The sequence below is a fragment of the Vespa mandarinia genome, chromosome 4 (assembly GCF_050613455.1).
Source record: "Vespa mandarinia isolate Hongniang chromosome 4, ASM5061345v1, whole genome shotgun sequence".
Classification (NCBI taxonomy): Eukaryota; Metazoa; Arthropoda; class Insecta; order Hymenoptera; family Vespidae; genus Vespa; species Vespa mandarinia.
In genome coordinates, this window is record NC_140813.1 from 5092501 (window position 1) to 5117181 (window position 24681).

Genomic DNA, 24681 nt, shown 5'->3' on the forward strand with positions numbered 1-24681 from the left:
AAAGTGAAGTACTTAAAAGATTTTAGAATGAGTCACAATAACAAACAGTGGCGGATTTACACAGACAAATAGTGGAGGCGATCGTTTCGTGTGTTCGTTCTCTACATGACAATATAAATATAAATTTACAATATTATATATAAATATATCATATAATAAATTTAATTTAATACCCGATGGCTGGCATATAATTCTTATTTCTATTTATATTGATTTACATTTAATAGAAATCCAAAAATTTGTAACACCTCAAATCCCTTGAAAATTCAATCCGCCATTGGTAACAACCCTATTCCTCATCGTTTAAAATTATTCACATATTCTCAACATAATTGCTAACAAGCCTGATGCAAATTTTGACATGTTTTGATATCAGTGAATACCGAATTGGAGACCAAGGAAAATAAACGATCGATACTTTATAAATATAATTTATAAGAAATTTTCTTAATGAATAGATGGATATGTAATATAAATATTCACTTATTATTTAAGATAGATTCACAAACTCTATTGCTCTATCTAATAGCCTATCGATTAAAAAAATCACGTCGCTAAATATTCAAATTTATGATATATAAATTACAGCAGCGAGGATCGTCATTTTCTTATCGAACTGTCTAACGTAACATGCATTCTGATTGTCGCAGATGTATTCTGTAACGTGACCCTGCAAAGTCGCACTTTCGAGCACGTTGCGTACGTACATACATACGTATATATATATATGTATATATACATATATATATAAATTTCCATGTATGTCAGGTACGACATCGATTCCTGGCATTGTGAGCGTTCAAATCACCCCGTACCACCATAATCTCAAATATACGAATATTATAACTATCTACTTTTAAGTGGGAATATCAAGTTCTTCTTTTAAGATAGTAAATATCCATTGACATACTTTTATCTTTAACAAAAACGATTATAATTATTAATTTCCATTATCCTTAACAGAATATATATTTCATATCTTATTTTTATATTTCATTAAATAAAATCTTAATATTTATGAATGTATCTTTTTTATGAAGAATTAATCTTTTTATTCAAATTATTCTCAAACGATGATACTACCGATTTGTTATATCAAAATGATACAAAAAAAAAAAAAAAAAAAGAAAAAAACAACAAAAGGATGATACCAAGAAGATATCAGGATGGATGATAGTACTATAAATTTGAAATTCGATGAACACCCAGTAGATGAAATTATAGGTAAAGCGCATGCACATAAAGGAGTAAAACGTTAACTGTGGTAGTAACATCAACTAGAAACGGTAATAATGCCTGACCCTTGTCGAAGAAACGTCGTTATGGAAGTCTAAGAACGAGCGAAGAACTTTGCTTTGTACTCGACGCCAAGTGGTTGTTCGCACACTGTATCCGTCTATACTCATTTATATTGCCTCTAAACAATTTCCATACTAATCGTTCATTGTTTCTCTTCCGGTTTTCTAACTAACGTAACGCGTCTTATACTCGTTTCATTTGATCATATCGAGAACGATCTCGTTTACCTTCTCGTCTCTCGGCTCGATCGCTAATATGAAAAACATTTCGAATATTGGCAATTATAAGTTTACGACGAGAGCCGAGAAAGGAAATTATACATACACAATGCATAACAAAAAATTGATTTTAACGAGTATATAATAATTCCAAAGATGTCTACTGATGGCGCCTCGAACCAAACGAATGACTTTTTTATCATCGTCTTTTAGATTTATTCCCTCTTTCTTTCTCTCTCTCTCTCTCTCTCTCTCTCTCTCTCTCTCTCTGTAGATAACTTATCGATTAAAATTATTCACCACCTTTTGCTCATAGCACATGTGACTTCAGCAATAGGTATGGAAAAAATATGAACCAAAAGTGTAATAAAGTAATATTTTATTAAAGTTTTTCAATGCATTTCTCAGAGAAATTATATTAAAATTTTACTATATCTGATCTATTTATTTATTCAAATATGATCATCAATATAAATTGTAATTACTTTAATGTTTAGTTTAAAATTGGGGGGGCGGGGTGGGGGGGGGGAAGGAAAAGAACTTTTGAAAACAAGCATTGAAATATGCAGCTATTCGCCCGGTAATACTTGCATTATATAATAATCTAGATATAGATTCTGATAAATTGCAAGTAATACCGACCCAGGTCTCACCACGTGGAGGTTGCTGCATCTGGAGACCCATGGGCTGATGGTAACTTAACTCTAAAATCCGATAACATGTCGCTTAACAAAAATTTAAGACCTATTGTATATGCTAACTGGATGAGTATTAATTCCCACTTACGAATAGCAGAATCGTTGGATAGCTTTAAGAGATTTTAACTATTACTATTGGACACCAACATTCGTGTTTTTCAAATTTCGAACATTTAAATGGAATAGACGATAGGACTAAATCGCACCAATAAATATCTACGCTTGTGCTTGCACCAACGTGCTTGCAAGTATTCTACTCATACGGAAGAAAAGAATTATTCTCAAAGAAAACAGACAAATAAAAAGTTAATTTAAACAGTTCTTTATAGATCCACATATTATTTACTAATACCTAAAAAGAAAGAAAAAAATTGATGACTTGACTTTAATACCCCGATTATTCCGAAGATGAGTGCATAAATAAACAAAAGAAAGAATGTCGCAGAATGAGCTCGATTTGAATAGAACGTAACACATTACTTCGGGAAAGAATTAAAAGCATTCCAGATTCTAAAATATGGAAGAAAATCTAAAATCCAAATTCAATCCTAATGCAATCATGAAAAGGAAAAATCTAGGATCTATGGATAGAAATGATTACTGCCTTTACTGCTGAGAAATATATTTTCATCGAAATACTGAGAAACCATAGAAAGAATAAATATGGTAATTATTATATTAATTATAGAAACTTCTAAAAAATAATTAACTTATTTTAAATATTACGAGCTATGATTCTATATGTTTCTTTATTTTTTATCAATAACTCTACTTGACTGTTTTCAGATAAAAAAAAAAATAAGAAACCATTCACGAATGAATTACTCCAAAAAAAAAAAAAATAAATAAAATAATTACTCGTGATCACTTAATGCTCTTCTATTAATTAATTATGATCAATTGTCCTTGCCGTAAAAATTCACTTAATATTTAAAAAGTTCTACGATAGCTCCAAAGTATTCATCTACGATTGAGGTCGAAATACAGGTTGGTTGATTCCTCTAGGATAGCTAAATTTACTTCACTAAATTCTAATGTTTTTTATAAATACACTCTGTACGACTGTTAAAATAACAAAAAACTTCGCTTTTCTAACATAACGTAGAAAAAATGAACCTGATGACTGCATTACACTCAGTCGATACGAGTACATTTGTTATTTAAATTATATCCCATCGGTATATCTATGGTGATCACGTATCCAAATTATCAAAGACATGTGAAAAATCATTACGCAAGGTAATCAAAGATGAAATGCTCCCAAAAAGTGTTTCTAGGACATTAGCGAATAAATTGGCTATATTTTATTTTGTGATTTAATTATAAACATATTCTTTCTTCTTCTTATCATTATTATTATCTTTTGATATTATATATTATTATCATAGTAATAATAATAATAGTAATAATAATAATATAAAGTGGATTACTCCTACAGAGGAAACAAAAAAAAAAAATAAAAAAAAAAAAAGAAAATATTGCCAAGAGTTTTGTAAAAATAATATATAATATATGCATACAAAAAGAACAAATTAGTTTATTATGTTCGTTTACATTGATAAAACAAAAAAAAATGGACGGAATCCATCCAACTTCGAACCAATGATTCCTGAATTATGAATTTAAATGCTCATCATTCTGCTGAACATTTCTGATAGGATTTGTACATTTGTATATAAAATATAAAAGGAATTACAAATTGTTCTAAAATTTAACAGCATCTTAAAAACTCTGACCCATTGAACGGCATGACACGTATTTCCTTATTTTTGTCATAAAATTATCTAATCAAAATTTATTAAAATATCTGAGTAAGTATCGTAGCTTTTCCGTATAAATATCGCGAAATGAATTTCCTTAATTCGTTTAGAATGAATCAGAAAATCTGAGAATCAGTTTATATAAAAATCAGTAGTAGGAACGCTTTTTCTCTTTTGTCGTAAAGTTCAAGGGATGTAGGTAAATGGAACTTTTTTTTTTCACGAAAAATATCAAAAACAGTATTTACGTCTATTGTGAGTTCAGACGTAATTCTTGAGCGATTTTGATGAATAAGATCTCATTTTAAAGTTGAAGATTCAAACGAGGACATGGCTTTTCCAAATTTTTTAAAACCAAGGGTAATGAACAAACTTAAGCGAGAAAATCTTATAAAATATTTAAATCGATATTATAGGACAAATATATACGAATGTAAATTATGATGAATGAAATAGTATACATATTATATATATATATATATATATATATATATATATATATATATATATATATGCATATATATATATATATGTATTTATGTATGTGCGAACTATTTCGTGTGTCATTTTATAGATTAAGAAAAATGTATTAAACTGTTACACAGTATAACATCCAGTATCAAGCAAAGTGTAAACTAATATGATATGCTTTTTTTTCATCACTAATATAAGTACCTCGGTAATCCATTGACGAATTGAAAGATTATACGCGTTAACTAAGTTATCGTATTATTTCATTCATATAAATCATGGTATTACTAATGTGAGTTATAAAATTGCCTAACATGATACATATTTTGAATGATCACGTTACAACTACTCACATAATTAGAAATATACAATGAATTTATTCATGATCGTTAATTTTCTACTATTTGTTTATACTCTTTCACTTTTCTATTACCTTAGTAACAAAATTGTAGGAGACATATAAATATGTAAAACCAAGAGAATTAACTGCATTTTTTATTTAACAATAATTCGAAAATTCACTCTCTTACGTAACTCGTTAACAATATACACAAAATCTCTTTACTGCAAAATCTAAGCAAAATAAATCTTTATAAATCTTTGTAAAAAATAATGCAATCACAAAAAAATACTCAAATATGTAAGACATTTCATATTGTATTTTATTTACCTTTTTGTTTCATCTTTAACGATTTCTTTCACGGTATCGATAAAATTTTACTTGGATAATTGATAAAGTAATAAAACTTAAAAAGAATTTATGTGTACGCATATACGATTAACATATAACAGCAATTTTGCTAACATTGTAAGAAATGTAAAATATTACATATTCTTATATTGCAACAATGCATTTATACATGATTTATAATCATAATTCATTATGTATAATTCATTGATATTTTATGTATTAATAAATAAATTATATATATATATATATATATATATATATATATATATATATATAATATATAATATATATAATATATATAATATATATAATATATATATATAATATATATATAATATATATATATAATATATATATGTATATATATATATATATATATATATATATAATATCTATTGTTTCTTTAAAGTATTAATTACAAAAAAATATATTTTCAATAACTTTGTAACCTAAGAAGATTCTCGTTACGTAACATTTAAGCATCAAAGATATCTGTACAATATTTTTTGTACGTCTTACCAACATAATATTTGTAATCTCTATACTTTCATATTAATGAATTATAACTTGGTTGAAAAAACTCAATTTGGGATATAGATAATGATTCTCCAGAAATCTTTCGATACCAACACACGGATATTTATGTACATTTTCGTTTTTACAAATCCACAAATGCAGTGAATATTTGTTTTTACTTGAAATTGTAACAAAAATTCTATAAATGCAGTGATAGAAATAGTAATTTGATGTGTTGTGACTTTGGAATATTTTATAATTCACTGGCTCTACAGTGTGAATGTTTAATACAAGTGAATGTTTAATTATATACTCGAATAATATACCTTTACTAAAGATGTATAATAAATGATGGATGAGAGACTGAGAAAAGATACTAACTTTGCATCATAAATGCTAGTTACATTGTTATCTTTAATAACACGGCAGTAAAGCACTGCTCTTTCCATTCGTATGATAAAAATTAATTACGTAAACTAGCGCAACTCTTAGCCAATAATAAGGCCACAACCAAGTCTAAACTGTTGTTTGCTATGATTGAGCATACCACTAAGTGCAAAAGAAAATGGCAATGGTTGTAATTTCTTTTCTAAAACTGCTCCCACCGTCCAAGTTGTATCAACACTTCCTGAAATATTTTCAAAAGTTAATATAAATATAAAATAATTACATTTTTAGTAGAGAATGATATAGAGAATATATCTTACCTCTAAACAATAAATCTGCTTTAGGTAAATCAACTTGATAAGCAATGGTACCTGTAGACTCTTGTAATCGTGCATTAATTTCCAATTCTACACCTACTTGCAAATTCTGACTAGCTTTCTGATGAAAACAAACGTGACAACCCGCCAAACCTGATTCAAGAAAAACATCAAATTATAAAGAAACTGATCAAATATTAACATTATTAATGATATATTAACCTAAACTACAGCTAATAGTAGACTCTCCGTTTGTATATCTGCCAGCAGCTGACACAACAACAATTTGTCCTCCAGGTAATCCTGGTCCACGTTGATATGCAAGTTCACCTCCCAGAGCAATAGATGGAGTTATGCTTTGAAGATAGTGCATAACTAAAACGCCTAAAAAACATTATGTCATTAATATTATTCACTGTTAAAATACAAATCAATTAACACATTACTATCATATATACACATGCTTATGTACTTACCAGATCCATTAAGTATATCCGGATTACCTACTGTAAGAGAAGCTGTGTAAGCATCACCGCGATAATCATTTGTCATTTGTACTGCAGTAAATTTACTTCTTTGTACTTGAACAGCTACCTTTGCCCTTAATCTCTGCCCTATTTGATGAATTATATTAGCATTGAGATTTCCAATAGGATCAATATCACCAAATAAAACAGGATAAGCTTCTGTAGGACATATCTGCTTAGTACCCACATAAGTTGCACCAAACCTGAAATATGAAATATGTTTGCATAATTATTGTCATTCAAATAAATATTCCCAATCGACTTACTTGTATCCAGACGGTGTAACCGAACTCATATTAATTGTATGTGAAATCTGAAAGTGATTACTAAGGCCTTTATTCAACATCAACTTAGCTCCTTCAAAATTAACAGGGAGCACATCTGTAAAAAGTTCAACGGGTTTTAAAGAAAAAAAAAAAAAAGGAGAGAAAAAGGAATTAATGCAACAGACCATAGATATATATTTTCTGTTACAAAATTCAAGCACGAGTAAGGGCAGAAGAAAAAAATATTGTTAATGAAAAGAACGGCTATTTTTTCAATACTTAAATATGGCAAAATAAAGAAAGAATTAAATTTTATGTCATAAAAATATGAAAACCGGTGGAAGTAAATAATTATAAGATATCAAAGTACCATAATAAAATGTATTTTAAAAAATACCTTTGCATTTCTTATGAAGATCCTCGATCGTGCCAGGATTTTCAAGGTGTTCCGTTGTCGGAGCAGTCGTGACCCCGGTTGTGGAATCTGTTTTTTCTAGCTGAGGAAGTTCAGGAGCTGATGTTGGAGGCGGAGGTGGTGGAGGAGCAGAAGTAGCCGACACGTTTCCCATTTTTTCGAATTTCCTTACTTTATTCCAACAAGTTTCTCACACTTTCCTCGACCTACAATCTATATAAATAATGTTATTGAGAATGTTAAGTCTTGCTAATTCTTCTACCGTTTACTTACGCAAAAGCAATCAATCTACTCTGGCGGTTATAAAAGTCGGCGTGTTTCACCGTAAGTCGCCATTTGTAAAGGAGGACAACCACTGCCACTTAGACCACGAGTTTCCTCTTTTCCTCGCAGCGTTTTACATTACTTTCATAGATCAAGCGTTTTATGCCTATGTTCATACATATTTTTTTCTCTCTAAAATTTCTATCTATATAATATAAATAAATTCAACATTTTCAAAATAATAATTGAACGATCGTATTATTCATAATTTCATTAAAATAATTATTAGTCGATTTTTAAAATCACTAGAAAATATGATACTTTACATTTTTATCCAATAGAATTTGTTAATAATCTAGGGAAACAATAGGGTTAAATGAAGCATTTCTATTGGCTTGAAAACTAGTCGCCATATCTTATAATCGATTATTACGAAGGTTCATTGATTTAAATATATTTCTATTAATTATACATAATAGAAAATATGAAATAAAATATGGAATGAAACATGAAATAAATATTAACAATTTACACATATGATGTTTATTATATCTTATTTTATGTAAACTTTGTACAGAGAAATATATTCACTCAACATATTTTATACAAATCTTGAGGCGATAGCGAGCAACTTTGTATAATCTGCTCCTTTGCTATGAGTTTTTTCTTTCAATAATGTTCTTAATATATGGGGTATTGGTACATGTATTCGTGTACCTAAAGGTGTTCCATTGTCATCTATGAGAACTATATTATTAGAATCAAATTTTGGTATTTTTGGATTTTGATTTTGCTTTAAGCCAACTAATATGCCTTTCTTCTTTTCACCTTTTATAGCGACTAATACTCTGTCACCTTTATTAGAATAAAATATTATCTTACTATACATTTAAAAATATAATTACATTAAATATAATTAATACCATTTTCCTTGCTTACCAATATACCCAACTCCTACTTTATTATAAACATGAATACAACGTGGTGGTTTTCCTTCTAACATAGCTTTTTTTCCTATCTCACTGTTATCGACAACTCTTAATCGAGTTAATTTAATAATTTGATTGGAAGTAGCAGAAGTGCTAATGCTTCTTGACCCAATATTCAATGCAACACTGTGCAGTAACATGATGATTCAAAGACACCTTGATAATGAAAATAGATTCTAATATGTTATATGTCTGCAATAATTTAAACTTAGACAAAATTAAATTACAAATATTAAAACTACATTACAATGATCTAAACTTTGCAAATAATAATTACATGAAAAACATATATCTCTTTATACGAGTAAATTATTTTCATAAAAATATTAAATCAATATAATTATACTTGTATTTTTAAAATATCTGATACATTCATTTAGAAGAACTAATATAACCTCATTTTACCTTGTTCAGTAAAGTGAATACAAGAAGATACAACAGGAGCTTAAGTGCTGCCATCTAACATTAGATTAAAAGCAGAGACCAAAAAGTAATATTCTTTCAAGGTTGTTCACCTTTTGTTGAAAGCATGTGTGACTTTAGCGACAAATATGGACAAAATATAAACTACGAATCAAGCGGGCAATTATTGTTTCCGCCATGTGTAAATCGTATCGGTGTATAAGTTGTGTTAGCTATTTCCCTTTACGCGCATAAAAATTGATTTCGTGTGGATTAGAGTAAGTAATTTAACAAACTGTGGATTTACACTTTTCAATCTCTCATATGTATATCTTTTTTTTTTTATATGTATATCTTTTTGAGCATGCGTCTTGCGATGATCCGTGCTATATACAATGTCATTTGTTTCAAGATAAAAGCATAAAGAATGATAAATATAATAAACATATATGATAATTAGTATATAAATTTACGAATTAAAAGAAATTATCTTTCAATGTAACCATATCTTATCTATTTCTCTGTAGAAGTATTATTGGCAATGTAAAGTATTAATACTTCAGCGTTTAATCAGAATTAATTTGAAGAGATTTTGAAAATACATTGAAATATGCAGCCATGCGCCTGGTAGTACTTGCCTGATTTACAATTAGATTTTAATATATCGCAAGTATTATCGACCCAGGTCTCACTACGTGGAATTTGCTACATATGAAGATCCACGGGCTAACGTTGACTCTACTCTAAAATCAATGTTTCTAAAATTAACTGATCCGCAATGCTTTAGGCTTCTCAACTAAAAGGAGATATATGAGACTCCGCTTACGGATAGCTCCACTGTCTGACATCGTCAGCTTCAGTGCTAATGGATTATTAAGCACAACTGTTCGTGCTTTCCGAATTTCGAACAATAACAGTGCAATCCCCGGTAGGACTTCTAACTACAAGATCCATGTTTGGGCCCACCAAAATACTCATGCGATTATTCTCCTATCCTTCTCGTATTCTTGCGTAAAAATCGATGATAAATCGAGCTATTCGACAATACAATCAAACACATCTGATCGCAAATGAATCTATCCCTCGATGGATCCCTCGATGATTCCTGAAAAAGAAGAAAAGAAACTCTACACAATGTTGAGACAATAGCCCGTACAAAGGCCCACACTCATGGGCCTTATCGATGGATCCCATTCGAGACTTACAAATAATAATTAATATCAGTAAATAAGAAAGAGAAATGAGATAGAAAAAAGAACCGGAGAAATAAAAGAATAGGAACGCAGCTCTACTGAGATAGGTAATTCTCACAAAGGTCCACACCCATGGGCCTTACCCATAAATCCCGTTTTAGTTTTCACGTTTAGAAAGAGAAAGTTTCGATGTTTATTAGATCGATAAATATCAAAGTCTGTCAAACATTTGTTTTTGTTGATATTAAATGTGATCAATGATTCAAAGATCAAAATTTAATTTCATTGAAATATCTAATTTAATGAATAACTACAGTTCAATAAGTTTTTATCTGTATTTTATTGCACATATTCTGTTTCACAAGCAGTGTGTTGTAAATGTTAAATGTTGTGGACTGACAAAAGGCATAAAATTCGAACAGGGAGAAAAAGAACTAAAGTTAGGTGAACAAAATTGAGTACAAGGTATAGTAAATAATGGAGAACAAATCTTTTTTCCATCTTTCCTATCAACAGCTATTCCAGCGGCACCTAATCCTCGACCTTTTTGTTTCTTCATTGCTTCCTTTAAAAGACGAATCCTTTCTTCATAAAGATTATCGATGTTAGCAAGGATCTGAGCATCAGCGGTATCCAAGCTCTTTTTTTTAGATTTGTTCTTCTTAGATTCTTCTTTCCCGAGACCTTTCAATGCGGCAGCTTCAGCAGCACTAGCAGCTTCAGCAGCTCTAGCAGCTTCAGCAGCACGAGCTTCTTCAGAAACACGAATAGCTTCCGATGCACGAGCTATTTCAGCAGCACGGGCAGCTTTAGCAGCACGAGCAGATTCAGCAGCACGAGCAGCTTCAGCAGCACGAGCAGCTTCAGCATCTGCTATCATTTGGGCTAATATTTTTTTCTCTATCTTATCCTTTTCACAATAACACTTTAACTTCTTTAAAAGTGCCGGTGGTAAATAGGATTGACTACCCCAACAACCAGTCTTAAGATTCTCTGATGTTAATTCGCGTAATTGGTAAGGATATCCTTCAACGTTATCCTTACGACAATGAAATGCCGTTTTTATACCTCTACTATTCTCGAATTCAGTGATAACGCAATTACCAAGATAAGTGATACGTATATATATTTTTATTGTTGCATCAGTGTTCTTTAAGTCGTCGTTTATTAAAGTGTAAGTTCCTACCAATGATCTATAATTTTAATCATTGTCAAATTATTTCATTGTAATAAATGTTTGAAGAAAATAAATTATAATTGAGTAATACCTTGAAATAGGCTCGTTTTCATGAGAATTGCATAAATATAAACCAAGTTCTTTACGTTCTTTTAACTCCTTGATAATGGCATTAATCAAATGATCGACTCTCAATAATATGAATCCAATATTTTCGCAGGAATCAAGCTCGAAATAATCACATATCTCTTTAAATACGTAAATTTGAATATCGATAGCACTCATAGATTTTTCTAAAGACGATTCAGGCAAGGCGAAAACTACCGAACGTCCACCATAAAATCGTTCGTTCTCATAATTCGAACCACGATAGGAACAATAATCGCGGCGATTTGGTAAAAGCTCGGTCCAATCCTCATCCAAAAAACGAAACATTACCGTTACCTTTTTCAAAATTGCTTTGTCAAAGATGGAATTCCACGGTACGTGCAACTACGACAAGCGAAAAATTAATATCATATGAAATTTTGACGGGAAAAATTATCAAATTATTTTTTCGATCTTACGTTCTCAACTGCGAATTCTAACATCATGATCCGTTGATCGTGTGCTACGATCAATGAAGACATCGCGTTTTGAATTTTAAAGTTTGTCAATTTTAAAATTACATTACACTTGATTTAATTTGATTGTGTTACCGAGAAGATTGTACTTTTTTTTTTTTTTTTTTTTTTTATTAATAATTTTTAAAAAGCCATTTTTTCTTTGTAAGAATTCAGTATTGCTGTTTGAAGCAATGTCATTGAATTAGTTTGAAGGTCGATGGCAATCATTCATCGATACTTACCGATATTATAGACAATCGATTGTTGTTCCATCGCGATAATTATTTAAATATTATATTTACTTACGTCTTTTACATATCTATTATATGAGGTTCACAAAAATTGTGTCACTTATTCGTCCATTTCTTACGAGTTATTTATTTCTTAATCGTCTACATAATGTGAAGATTGATTCGTTTAATCTCCTTAAATTATGCGTATCTATTATTAGTAATAAAAAGTAAAAGATAACAAATCAGTCATTGAAAATGATTCTCTTAACTCAAGGAAGATAAGGATAATCTCGTTAAACGGACTAGAATCCTAGAAACTTGAACAATCCTCGCAAAAAAAAAAAAATATATATATATATATCTTAAATTTGAGAGCTTAGAAATTATAAAAATAATAAAAATTGATAAATACCTCGCGGTATACAGTCGTGTTATTAATTATCACGTAAATTTAACATTATTTTAAATGTTCTATTAAAAATATTTTTTCACACGTTCATATTATATAATAAAGATTTTTCTTTCTCTCTTTCCTTTTTCTTCTTCAAATGAAACATACAAATTCATAAGTGCAATTCTAATTAATTATATTTGCCGATATTTTTAATGTGCAAAGATAGATATGTACTTCGTATATTTAAAATGATAGTATCGATACATCATCGAGCTTCATATATTGTAAAGCGACTCTTTCTTAATCAATAGCAATACGATAAAGCACAATTTTTCTTTTTAATTTTTTTTGGTTTTTTTTTAATTTTTTTTAAAATTTTTTTTTTATTTTTTTTTTATTTTTTTTTTTTTTTTTTTTTTCAATAGAAAAATTGCAAACAAATTATGTGTAACAGCGCCCATATTGATTTTATTAAACGTTTATTACATCATCGTTGAGAATGCAATTCCGAAGCACAACCGTGTTATCTAACGTTGTACACGCATATACATATACGAACGAATAAGGCGCAAGCCGAGAAAAACTATGTATCTTTAATCAATAAAAAATAATTATATAGAGCAAGTCGTACGTATAGAGTAAATTCTTAATTATAATTCGACGACATCGGCGAGACATATCTTTTGTTTTTCTTTTTTTTTTTTTTTTTCCTTTTTTAAGATTATCATTTGAAAATCATTGGTGTTTTAAATGTTTTACGAGGAATCTCTTCTTTTTTTTCTCTCCCTTTTGAAGATTGAATTTTAAATTTGCAAAAACACATGTACACGATACATACCATCATACACGCGTTTAATTAAATCTTCCATACTTAAAATCCTTTCACACATTTTTTCATATCTTCCACTTCTTAATACCTCTTGCCACACAATTTCACAAATTTCTCTTTACGAAGGAACACTGTATCGTGTTAATTTTTTTTTTTCTTTCTTTTTCCTTTATATATATATATATATATATATAGTTATTTTATAGTATTCAAAAAAATGATGCATTCATTGTAACATTCAAAACCGTTTCGCGCGCAATAAAAATTCGATAAGATTTCATTTATAGCATTAATGATGAAAAAATTCACTTTTTCGAGCATGCATCGCTCTAACAAGATATGATATACGTTAATTCGAACATATCAAATATGTAGATAGTTTTGTCCAAACCTATATCTCTCACGACCGATTAGTATTGATAGACGAAGATTTGACACCAGAAGCATTTAGCGAATTTTTCTATTATTAGTATTATTGTTATTATTGTTATTGTTATTATTATTATTATTATATTATTATTATTATTATTATTATTATTATTATTATTATTATTATTATTCTAATTATTATTATTATCAAGACGAATAATATATTGTCCAACGTGAGATCGCTTAACACATGTTTGTCCCATTGACTTGATGGTGAATTGAAAAAATTGTTTAAGAGGACAGTTCAAGTATTTTGAGAACGTACGATATCAAATATTATTAATAAAAGTATATAATAAAGAGTTATAAGATAAATTTAATAATATTTCGAAATTTTCACGTAATTATGGAGAATATGATAAACGAAGGTTTAAAAAACTTGCGACTAATTCTACATTTTCGTTTCTTTTGTTTGAAATTCGTATTTTCTTTCATCTAACTTTTTTTTTACTATGCATATTGTGCCATCGCATCGTTAGTGACGAAAGAATCACAAGGAAATATATATATATTTTTTTTTTTCTTTTTAGTCTTGTACCACAAATACTAAAACTTTCTTACATACATTCCAGTTATATTACAAAAATTAAAATCAACATCGGTATAATTGGCGTACAGCACTATCTCACATCAAAGAATGGACTGCAATCTTCATTTGAATTGCACACGAAGGGATGCCTCGAGTGACATTATTAACATTTAACTGTGGATTAACAGCATGATATTCTAAAAATATAGACATTTCATAAAACAAAATATTAAGAAATAGAAGCTTCGACGCTTATCGACACAGGTATAGTGCAACTATAAACAGAAACGTTCTTTGCACTTTACGGAGAAAATAAACGATTAACATGCTCGTTGCATAAAATTCAGGCTACTTTGTGTAATATTATTCGGAAATTTCTTTAAATTCTATATAAAATATGATTAATATAGTAAATCCAAAAATGGCAGCCGTTACATGATGAAGACACACTCACTGTATATCATATAATTTACTACTGACTATTTTCTTTCCTTCTTAATCACCACTTCCCATAATTTTTTTATAAACATGATTAATGTTGTTAAGGAGGAAACAACAATTAGTAGTAAGTTATATACCGATACAATAAGTCTTTCATATGTGTTACTAGTGGTTAAGGAGGAAAAAAATATTGCAAATATATAAGAAAGAAAGAAAAAAAGGAGAAAACACGAAAAGTACAAGTACTCGAGTGCACTATAAAAGTGTCGGGGCCTAATTCTCGTGCAAATTCTTATGAGCTTCGTGAACATTAGCAACAAAACTTACGCACAAATGATTGAACAACTATACAGAGTGACTTATTATTAATTATGCAAGGAGTACTGGTACTGGCTCGCAGATATAATAAACGGGAGATGCACTTGGATGATTTACTGTGTCCTTGTTTTTATGATAGTAAAAAAATGTTAATACTCTTCTTCGTCGTCAGGGGCCAACCCATCTCCCTCTAATTCTTCCGGCGGTGCAAATCCATCCTAGAAAAATATTAAACCATTTCTAAGCGCAAAATTAATTATCTAAGCGCTTCATCCTCTGTTATAAACATATATAGTAAACGGTTAAAATTGTCTTTTCTATTACTACCATATACGATAGGATATTATTTGATTTTTTTAAAAATCAGAATACTAAAAACATAAATCACCTAATCAATTTGAAAACTAATTACTATTTTCAAAAAGTAAGGTATATAGTATTATTCAATAATATACAGCTTTTAGTGAAACAATTACACAATTCCTACAATACATTTTATATAATTAATCCCTTTTTTAATTAAATATTAAAATACTCATTCCAATACGATCAATACAATGAATTTTAATTACGATCACAGAGTCTCAACAAAACGAAAGAACATGGACTGAATAAGACCCATAAATTTTTTGACATTACCTTCATTAAGAAAATTTATAATTTTACAATATTGTCTTCATTAAGAGAATAACCTTCTATTAAAAATAAATAAAAAATGTTACTATGTCTGTTTGCTTTCTCCTTCATCATTTTCATAACCCTGAAATAATTGCAGTACAAAAACAAATTTTTATATCAAATTAATTAATAAAAATAATTTTCATCGCAGTTACGTTTGAAATTCCATCATTATCATAGATTTTACATAAAATTATGATTTGATTATTATCATTTCATGGAATTTATTTTTTTTTTTTTTTTTAAACATTGGATAAGTGTAAAAATGAAAATTTCAACTTACCTCTGTTGCATAAAGAACATCTAATATTTTTTGTATAATAGGAGGAGGATCACCATTCTCACAATCTTGACATATTACTTCTATGTCACGTAATTTTCCAAAGTAGAAATCTCTTTCTTTTTCTAGACCATCAATCGACATTTTAAGCTCCACAACCTGTGAATAAAAAATATTATAAAATAATTTTATCCCTATATTATAAGGTAAAGAGTAAAAGACAAATGTTAATAAATTTACGAACCTGTGCACTGAGCTCTTCAACTTTTTCAGAATCTCCGCGATTTGCTGCTACGGTCTTTTGTTGAGGGCGGAATGGTTGAGCTTTATTTACTAAATTAAAAAATTTTTTAAATTAATAATTATTTATTAAAGAAATTTTTTGTATAGTATATAATTATTACTACTAATACAATATACATATTAAAATTAATTATTAACAAAGTAAATTAATTATGAAGTACTAATTAAAATTACTAATATTAATTATTTACCATATACACACATGCACATGCAAGAAATATAGCCATACAATAAATATTGCAATACATGCATTAATGTACATAATAAACACAATGAGTTATATACAAAAATTCCAATACAATTTTTTCATTGATTCAATTAGAAAAGTTGAAAGCTTTTATCAGTCTTCACGTCCTCTAAAAATTATGAAAAAATGCATCTTTTTTCATTAGAACATTTTGAATTAAACTTTAAATCATTTTCATTAATTATTAATTCTACACAATAGTATTTTTACTACTATAGATTTTGTTAAGAAATTTTAATGATGCTAAACTATTTCTTTAGTATTTACGACCAAAATACCGTTACAAAATTAAATAAAAATAATAAAAAAAATAATTACTAGGTTTGTTCAAAGGCTTCATACTAGGTGCCTGTACAGATTGAGTTCCATCACCTATGGGGAAATTTAAATTTGCATTATAAGACATAATAGACCAGCATCACATCATGTAAGTAAAACTAAAATATTTAATGTTGTATATTCATAAATTAAAAGTTATTTTTTAGATGAAATTACTGAAATAAATGTACAATTATCAATAAGATAAATCATATCAACTATAATATATCTTAAATAAAACATGTTTCTGAAAAGCAAGATTATTTCTAAATATAACATAAATATTAGAAATTCATAATAACTTAATAAACAAATATTAATAATGTAACTCTCTAACCTTCTCTTAATTATCATGTTTGCTATTAAAGCTAATACGCTTAAGTTATATGCAATCATTAAATTTTAAAATTTGTCTTTATAATGAAAAATATTTTTAATATACCAGTACGAGTGGTAGTTTTTGCTGAGTTTACATCACGTGGTGTAGGACGTTTCACATTTGAGCCACGTGGTGCAGTGTTCCCACCACTACCCATAGCTTCACCTCCTCGCATAGCAAGTGCATCATAGGGTTCTGCTCCTGAGTAATTTGCATCAAAAAACTTCTTGAACCATTGTAAAAATTCAAAGTTGTCTTGGAACCTGCCTTTCACCAGCTTGTCAATTGGCACTATCTGCAAATAATTGGTAGAAGACATGGAACAAAATAAAAAAATAACAAAAAAAATATATTCTATAGAATTAAAAGTGCCATATTATAATGTTATTCTTTCTATTATTTCACTTTGAAAATCTTTATAAATAATATATAAAATAATTTATAAATAACTTAAATAAAATTTATACATTTAAAATATATGTATATTTGTATATTAATTATTTTAAACAAACTTACTCAATTATAGATATTTACATATAGATAACATTGTAAAATAAATGTACATATTCTAAGAAAAATATTTAAATGTTCCTCAGTTGCAATATGACAAATCTTGTCGCCATTATTTTATTATAAGCAAAAATAATATTTCTTTTCTAATGAAAATGTATATTTCACGTTATTTAATACTTGGTACCACATACTATATTCTTTATAGAGTAAATGATGTGTATTATTTTGGTCTTTTGATGTCTCCTAATACAAACAGTTGCCCCCTACTTAGAAGTATTTATAGACAGTTAAAAATAACAGCCTTGAAATCCTTCTGGTACCATCACACAATTAGAATTTGATGTAATTTACATTTAGCAATAGTAATTTTTCTAACATAACATTTGTTTAAGGCATGCATAGTTTACCTTTTTATAAACAATATTTTATATAATGAATTGGAAGTATTAAAATATGGGACCAGGTGCCATAGTGAATAATACATTTTAACAGGCATTGTTGTGCATTTGTTTATGGAATTATATACGACCAAATATGTATAAGCAAAGCAGAAATTCTACCCCTATACTATAGCAGCATAATTTACATCGTAAATTTTGAGCTAACTTTAAAAGCAGCATAATAAACGAATTTTGCATATTTTTATATTTTCTATATTTATGCTTTGCATTCTATCTAAATATTTGAAATGTGTACACAATTCTAATGAAGTGACAATTTGCAATAAATTAGTGATCGTGCAATGATCTATATAAAAGGCAACATTGTGATGAAACTATTAATATACCCTGCTGTTGCCTTGAAGATATATTACGCTGTTGTGTATGTTTTTGTTGCATTTGTGGTTGCTTCGACTGAGGAGGTAGAGGTACCAATTGGGGATTTGATAGATTATGAGTTCCATCGACACCAGAACCTAGCGGTATACAACCACGAGCTTCATAGGCATCGTACTCACGACCATCATAATTTGCATCAAAGAATTTCTTGAACCATTGAAGAAATTCAAAATTATCTTGAAAGCGTCCCTTTATCAGCTTGTCCACTGGTATAACCTGAACCATCCCCATCATAATTTTATTGAACTTTTAAGCAAGCTAAATCATCATACGATGGAAATATTTATTTAGGGGTTGATTTTTTACTTTACAAAATACAATCATTATATATACTTCCTCTTTTTCATTTTATAAATAACTTTTAGCTCTCTTCATGTACATTCCATTAACTAAATGATTATGTTTTTGGTCAATGATAAGATTAATCCTATGCCCTTAAAAATCTTAAAAAGTAATTTCTTGTAACGATATCTTTGTATAAACCTTCTTGTTCTAAAAATACTATTCTTCGAATTATAATTATCGCATATAAATCTTAACTATGTCCTATTCCTTTTTTTTTTCAATTGATAAGTCTAATTTATTCGTAGAGAAAGAAAAAAGAAAAAGATTGATAACTCACCTTATCAACGCTCATTTTTTTGAAACCACCTTGAAGAATTTTAAAATTCTGTATATATTCATGTTCAAGATTAGTTCTGAACTTTACCCTCTTCAAAGGTACACTTCCAGGAAAGAGCATATCCATGAATTGACAATAAACAGCTCCTGTACATAATTCTTCAATCTTGGTAAATGATGATTGCAGGCAATCATTAACCCATGCCAACATGTCATGACGACTTAGATTATCGGTGGTCACATTTGTTGCATACACATTAACAGCCATTTTGTTATCTCTGTAGACACGTACCAATAATAAAATACAATAACAGTATGATATACTAAGCTTATACACATACATAAAATAAAACATTAATCATATTGAATATATGAAAGTAGGTCACATGTGCATACGAATTAATAAAAATCTACATTTATTCTTTACGTATATTTCCTTTCAACAAAAGAGAAAAGAAAGAAAAAAAAAATTCATTAGAATTGTGCTAAAAAAAAAAAAAAAAAAAAAAAAAGAAAAAATTTGGATAACGACATTCCAGTCCTATAAAACACTTGCGATCGACATATTTCTTATCAACGTGCTACGGATGTCAAGCAGCAAATTTCCTTTTCGAAATACATCACTTTGCCGCTTATTTGACACAGAATACATTCAAGCATAAAAAAATATTTATAAAATCTAATTAACACGATGGAATAACTTACCGCGATAGTAACACGTTAACACCAGCCGGGAGTGGTTCGCGCACTTAGACGACAAATGTGCACTAGATCGTTCAAACGGAAACACAACGGATTCTTCTAACGGTTTCTCTAGAAAGAACCATCCAATGAATTATCCTTATCGCAATAAATTTAGGACTTAGGACTTATAAAATAGAGAGAAGTTCTTCCTTGTACATTTTGATCGTACTCAAATGGATATTCGATAATCTTATACCAGAAGTTGTAGAAAACCTCATGAAACATACGCCAACAAAAATTTGTAGTTTCTGTCAAAAAAATAAAAGAACGAACAAAGGAGAACGTCGGTACTTCTCGTCCAATCAGATTCTTGCTTTTACTCGTAACCGTCGTCAAGCACGTTCAAAAAGTGAATCTTGAGGCGCTCCCTTAAAGAGCCTTTTCATGAAACTAATTTTTATAACACTAATTACGTCCAAAAATTGAAATCATTCTTTCAAATTGTTTAACAAACGTGTTATATAAATATTTCCTCATTCACGAAGTAGCAATATTTTTCACATAAACTTCGACCGATTAAAAGTTATCATTCATTGCGTATACGCCATAAGTCGTCATATACGTGTTGCTCTAAAAATGCGATATCTGTAGGCCAATTATTAAACTACTGCTAAATGGATTTAATACAATATGTATGCAAGTTCATTTTATAATCGATTATAATATTAAAAAAACAATATCTTTTGTATTTTTGTATAACAAAATACAAAAAGTATATTTTAAATTACTTACAAATTATAACTTTATTGTATTATTAAAACAAATAGCTTTCAGATAAGTAACTTTGAAGATCCAATGATTTCATTGATATATTCAAATTGAATAATCGCGGTAAAAACCTTTTATTAAGAAACAAATGAAATATATAATGTTTATACAAAAAAAAAACAATCTATTATTCAGATATAATAATAGTTTGTTCCTTTTTCTATTTATATTCCTTTAAAAGATCGATTGTTATTGGATAAATCTTATATTTAAAAAAATTAATTGTGATCTGAAAAAATATATAAATAAGTGATATTAAATTATGTATTATTTTTATTATTAATTTATTATTAAAGTCAATTCTCGTTAAAATAAATGTTGATGTTATCTGCTATCGTAGAAATGTCCTTGAAAAGACTTGATCGACAGATAATAAGGATCATCATTTATAATACGTTTGCGTGACGTAGGACAAATACTCACACTCATAAGCAAGGTGTTACTATGTCCTATGTTTAGTTCTAAACGTATGAAAAGTCGTAAGGATCGATTCTTTCGAGTGCTTGGTAACATCATATTACGTTATTTCTAAACAAAAATCTATTTCGAGCATTAAGCTTGAACAGAACACATGCGGTACAATGTAGTTTCAAGTGTTAAAATGATTAATTTTCATTGTTTTTTATTTATCATAATTATTCTGAATTCTTTTTACATCGGACGATCTTCGGAAATAACTAAGCAAGGTACCTTTCTCTAAAATAAAATTTATAAATATATGTATTTATATACATATATATATATTAACTCTAAATAATATTTTTATAACGTCAAAATATTTTTACTTCTAATGCTATTAACTACGAATTAAATAATATAATTTTTCATTCATTTTTTTCGTCCGAGCCATTTACAATTAAGAAAAATAAATAAATAAAAAAAAATATTAATTCGCTTTTAGACAAGCTGAATTCTGAGAATAACAAAAAGATGGCAATTCCTTCGGTTTTAAAAGTTTCTTCGTGGGACGTAAGTTTTCATCAACAAGATATTTTCACTTGATAAAATAATATATTATAGTATATTTAAATCTATAGAATACTCTGACAAATGCATTCAACGATCGTTTCTTTACATTTAATTTTATATAAAAAAAATAATATAATCGTAATACTAATTACGTATCTAGGATATGCCGTTTTCCGGAATAATTGAAAAAAATGGTGAATGGAAAGGAATAGGGTATGCATTTTATATTCTCGATCTTTTGAGCGATAAATTAAATTTCACGTACACCGTTGTACCACCGAAGCAACAAATACTCGGAAACAAATATAAAGGAATTGTGAGCATGTTGTATGAAAAGGTACAAATTCTTTTTATTTTTTTCTTTTTTGTCATCGTAAAAAAAAAAAATAAACACAAATAAAAAATAATAATTATTCTCAATTACGAAATTACTTTTCTTTTATCAGAAAGTAGACATGATCGCGGCGTTCATCCCCATATTAGAAGACCTAAACAAATATTGTTTATTCAGTACAACATTGGACGAACTCGAATTAACAGCTGTAATGAAAAGACCTGAAGAATCTGCAACTGGTTCTGGTCTTCTAGCACCATTTGACAATACCGTTTGGTTTTGCGTTCTTACAGCCGTTGTAATCGTAGGACCGACGATTTATTTGTTTTCTTTAATTAGGTTCGTAGAGAAATACAAAATTTCAGTTTTATTAACATTCTATTATTTCGTTAGAAGCAATAATTAGCATGCATATATTTGGTAAATTTTTTAATGGATTCTCTATTTGTACTAAAACATTATCGATATTATCTATATACGTTAATATATACGTCTATATATGTTAACTAAAACGTACGGTCTCTAAGTATATATATATACATATATACGAAAGAATGACTTATTAAAAAATAAATGAGTATTCTTTCGACGTAGGTTGAAACTTTGGAAAGGTACGGAAGGAGAAAATTATAATTTACCATCTTGCATGTGGTTCGTCTATAGTGCATTACTCAAACAAGGATCAACGATCGTCGCTCAAACAGGTATATTGCGTGTATGTACATATCATTAATATAATTCATATGGAAAGATCTTTAGCTTTGCATAATTTGTTTACAATTTGTATGTATATATATATATATATATATATATACACATATTACATATATACACACACTATATAAAGTTTAATATATTAGTAATATTATTACATGAAATTATTACTTCAGATTCAACAAGGATGCTCTTTGCTACCTGGTGGATTTTTATATTAATTCTAACTTCATTTTATACCGCTAATTTGACAGCATTCCTTACGAAGCCACAATTTACATTACCAATTAACAATATAAAAGATATAGTGAACAAAGGATACAAATGGGTTACTTTTAAAGGACGTGTGATAGATTATCTTTTATCTCAGGTTGAACGTTCCTTAATGATATTAATATTCATTTTTTAATTGTACCATTTTCATACTAAAGTACTATTTATAATAGTTGTACATTCTTTTTTTTTTTTACATCGATTCGATTTATTACTTTCAGCCTTATGAAAATGAAATAACATTGTTAAACCAAACCAAATTTCAAGGAGAATATATTATGGTGTACAAAGAACCAACAAGTATCATTTTTGATACCGTCGACAATAGTTCGTAAATTTTTAATTAATTATAGAAAAAGATTAATAATGAATATTACTATTAATTAAATATTTTCTCACTGTATAGAAAAGCTTTATCTCGGAGAACGTCACTATTTTCGAAAATTATTATTCGAGGATTATATCAATAAAACTCGTCAAGGTTTAGAACACAACAAACGTTGTACTTATGTTATCATGCCAGGAAGTATTCTTTCCAAAAATCGGGCGTTCGCTTTTCCTTTGGAATCGACTATCGTGGATGCCATAAATAAAGTGTAAGATCTATTCATATATCTTACACTTTATGTTAAAATTCTAAAACCTTTTGTAATATTTAAGAGGATTAATTATAAATTAAATATACTTCGCACGAATATAATAATATCAAAGAAAATGTTTATAGAAATCTATTATGTTCTTACAGGTTATCTTCCCTGATAGAATCTGGTTTAATAAAATATGTAAAAGAAAGGGATCTTCCATTGGCTAATGTTTGTCCTGTGGATCTTCAATCGATGGAAAGGCAACTGGGAAATACTGATTTATTATTGACTTACAAAGTTATTATAGCCGGATATATTATTGCAATGATCGTTTTCATAATAGAACTTATCGTCAAATATATTAATTCATGTACGAAGAATAAGAAAAACGCGAAGCAATTATCAAAAGTTCCAAAACAAACTATAAAGTACAAAGAAAATTCAAAACAATCTTCTTGGAGATCACGATTACCTTTATACGCTACTACTAATAATAATCATTGGCGGGATAATAACGTTAATGTAATTAAGAGAAGCCCACCACCATTGTATCAATATAATGCAGGGAATACATCTTTTATGGGTAAACGACATAACATTAACGGACGTAATTATTACGTAGTCGTAGATAGAAGCGGTGGACAGAGACTGATACCTATAAGGACGCCATCAGCTTTTTTGTTTCAATATACTGCATAATATATATATATATATATATATATATATATATATATATATATATATATATA

The 24681-nt window shown here is 28.4% G+C and overlaps 5 protein-coding genes across 11 annotated transcripts; 1 reads left to right on the plus strand and 4 right to left on the minus strand.

The window, feature by feature from the left end:
- Positions 1-5754: 5754 nt before the first annotated feature.
- On the minus strand, positions 5755-7996 carry LOC118445859 (mitochondrial import receptor subunit TOM40 homolog 1). The gene is made up of 7 exons (XM_035875867.2): positions 7839-7996; positions 7548-7778; positions 7151-7265; positions 6834-7087; positions 6580-6741; positions 6361-6510; positions 5755-6281 (listed from the first exon to the last, which is right to left on the minus strand). Exons 2-7 carry the CDS (start codon positions 7717-7719, stop codon positions 6142-6144), a joined length of 993 nt encoding a protein of 330 aa, XP_035731760.1. The 5' UTR covers positions 7720-7778; positions 7839-7996; the 3' UTR covers positions 5755-6141.
- A 377-nt stretch (positions 7997-8373) lies between these two features.
- On the minus strand, positions 8374-9960 carry mRpL14 (mitochondrial ribosomal protein L14). Of its 4 annotated transcripts, none has more exons than XM_035876047.2 (3): positions 9859-9960; positions 8769-8974; positions 8374-8684 (listed from the first exon to the last, which is right to left on the minus strand). In XM_035876047.2, exons 2-3 carry the CDS (start codon positions 8956-8958, stop codon positions 8431-8433), a joined length of 444 nt encoding a protein of 147 aa, XP_035731940.1. In that variant the 5' UTR covers positions 8959-8974; positions 9859-9960; the 3' UTR covers positions 8374-8430. The 4 variants fall into 4 exon arrangements, with proteins under 4 accessions (XP_035731940.1, XP_035731937.1, XP_035731939.1 ...); XM_035876044.2 differs by lacking the exon at positions 9859-9960 and adding an exon at positions 9224-9495; XM_035876046.2 differs by lacking the exon at positions 9859-9960 and adding an exon at positions 9096-9235 and having other exon boundaries at positions 8769-9010.
- On the minus strand, positions 9859-13832 carry LOC118445933 (uncharacterized). 2 transcript variants are annotated; one of them, XR_014982024.1, is made up of 4 exons: positions 12157-13832; positions 11682-12082; positions 10047-11606; positions 9859-9963 (listed from the first exon to the last, which is right to left on the minus strand). XR_014982024.1 is itself a non-coding variant. In XM_035876042.2 (3 exons), exons 1-3 carry the CDS (start codon positions 12217-12219, stop codon positions 10772-10774), a joined length of 1299 nt encoding a protein of 432 aa, XP_035731935.2. In that variant the 5' UTR covers positions 12220-13832; the 3' UTR covers positions 9916-10771. The 2 variants fall into 2 exon arrangements, 1 of the variants encoding a protein (XP_035731935.2); XM_035876042.2 differs by having other exon boundaries at positions 9916-11606.
- A 141-nt stretch (positions 13833-13973) lies between these two features.
- Eb1 (microtubule-associated protein RP/EB family member 1) lies at positions 13974-20554 on the minus strand. Of its 3 annotated transcripts, XR_014982025.1 has the most exons (8): positions 20252-20543; positions 19548-19824; positions 17637-17868; positions 17195-17248; positions 16571-16659; positions 16330-16485; positions 16008-16128; positions 13974-15586 (listed from the first exon to the last, which is right to left on the minus strand). XR_014982025.1 is itself a non-coding variant. In XM_085656282.1 (7 exons), exons 2-7 carry the CDS (start codon positions 19812-19814, stop codon positions 15518-15520), a joined length of 867 nt encoding a protein of 288 aa, XP_085512408.1. In that variant the 5' UTR covers positions 19815-19824; positions 20252-20539; the 3' UTR covers positions 13974-15517. The 3 variants fall into 3 exon arrangements, 2 of the variants coding, with proteins under 2 accessions (XP_085512408.1, XP_085512409.1); XM_085656282.1 differs by lacking the exon at positions 16008-16128 and having other exon boundaries at positions 20252-20539; XM_085656283.1 differs by lacking the exons at positions 16008-16128; positions 17195-17248; positions 17637-17868 and adding an exon at positions 18874-19141 and having other exon boundaries at positions 20252-20554.
- Positions 20555-21389: 835 nt separating this feature from the next.
- On the plus strand, positions 21390-24631 carry Ir76b (Ionotropic receptor 76b). Its single transcript, XM_035876051.2, has 9 exons — positions 21390-21744; positions 21960-22027; positions 22188-22364; positions 22474-22700; positions 22956-23065; positions 23252-23445; positions 23570-23675; positions 23755-23944; positions 24094-24631. Exons 1-9 carry the CDS (start codon positions 21630-21632, stop codon positions 24629-24631), a joined length of 1725 nt encoding a protein of 574 aa, XP_035731944.2. The 5' UTR covers positions 21390-21629.
- The last annotated feature ends 50 nt before the right edge of the window (positions 24632-24681 follow it).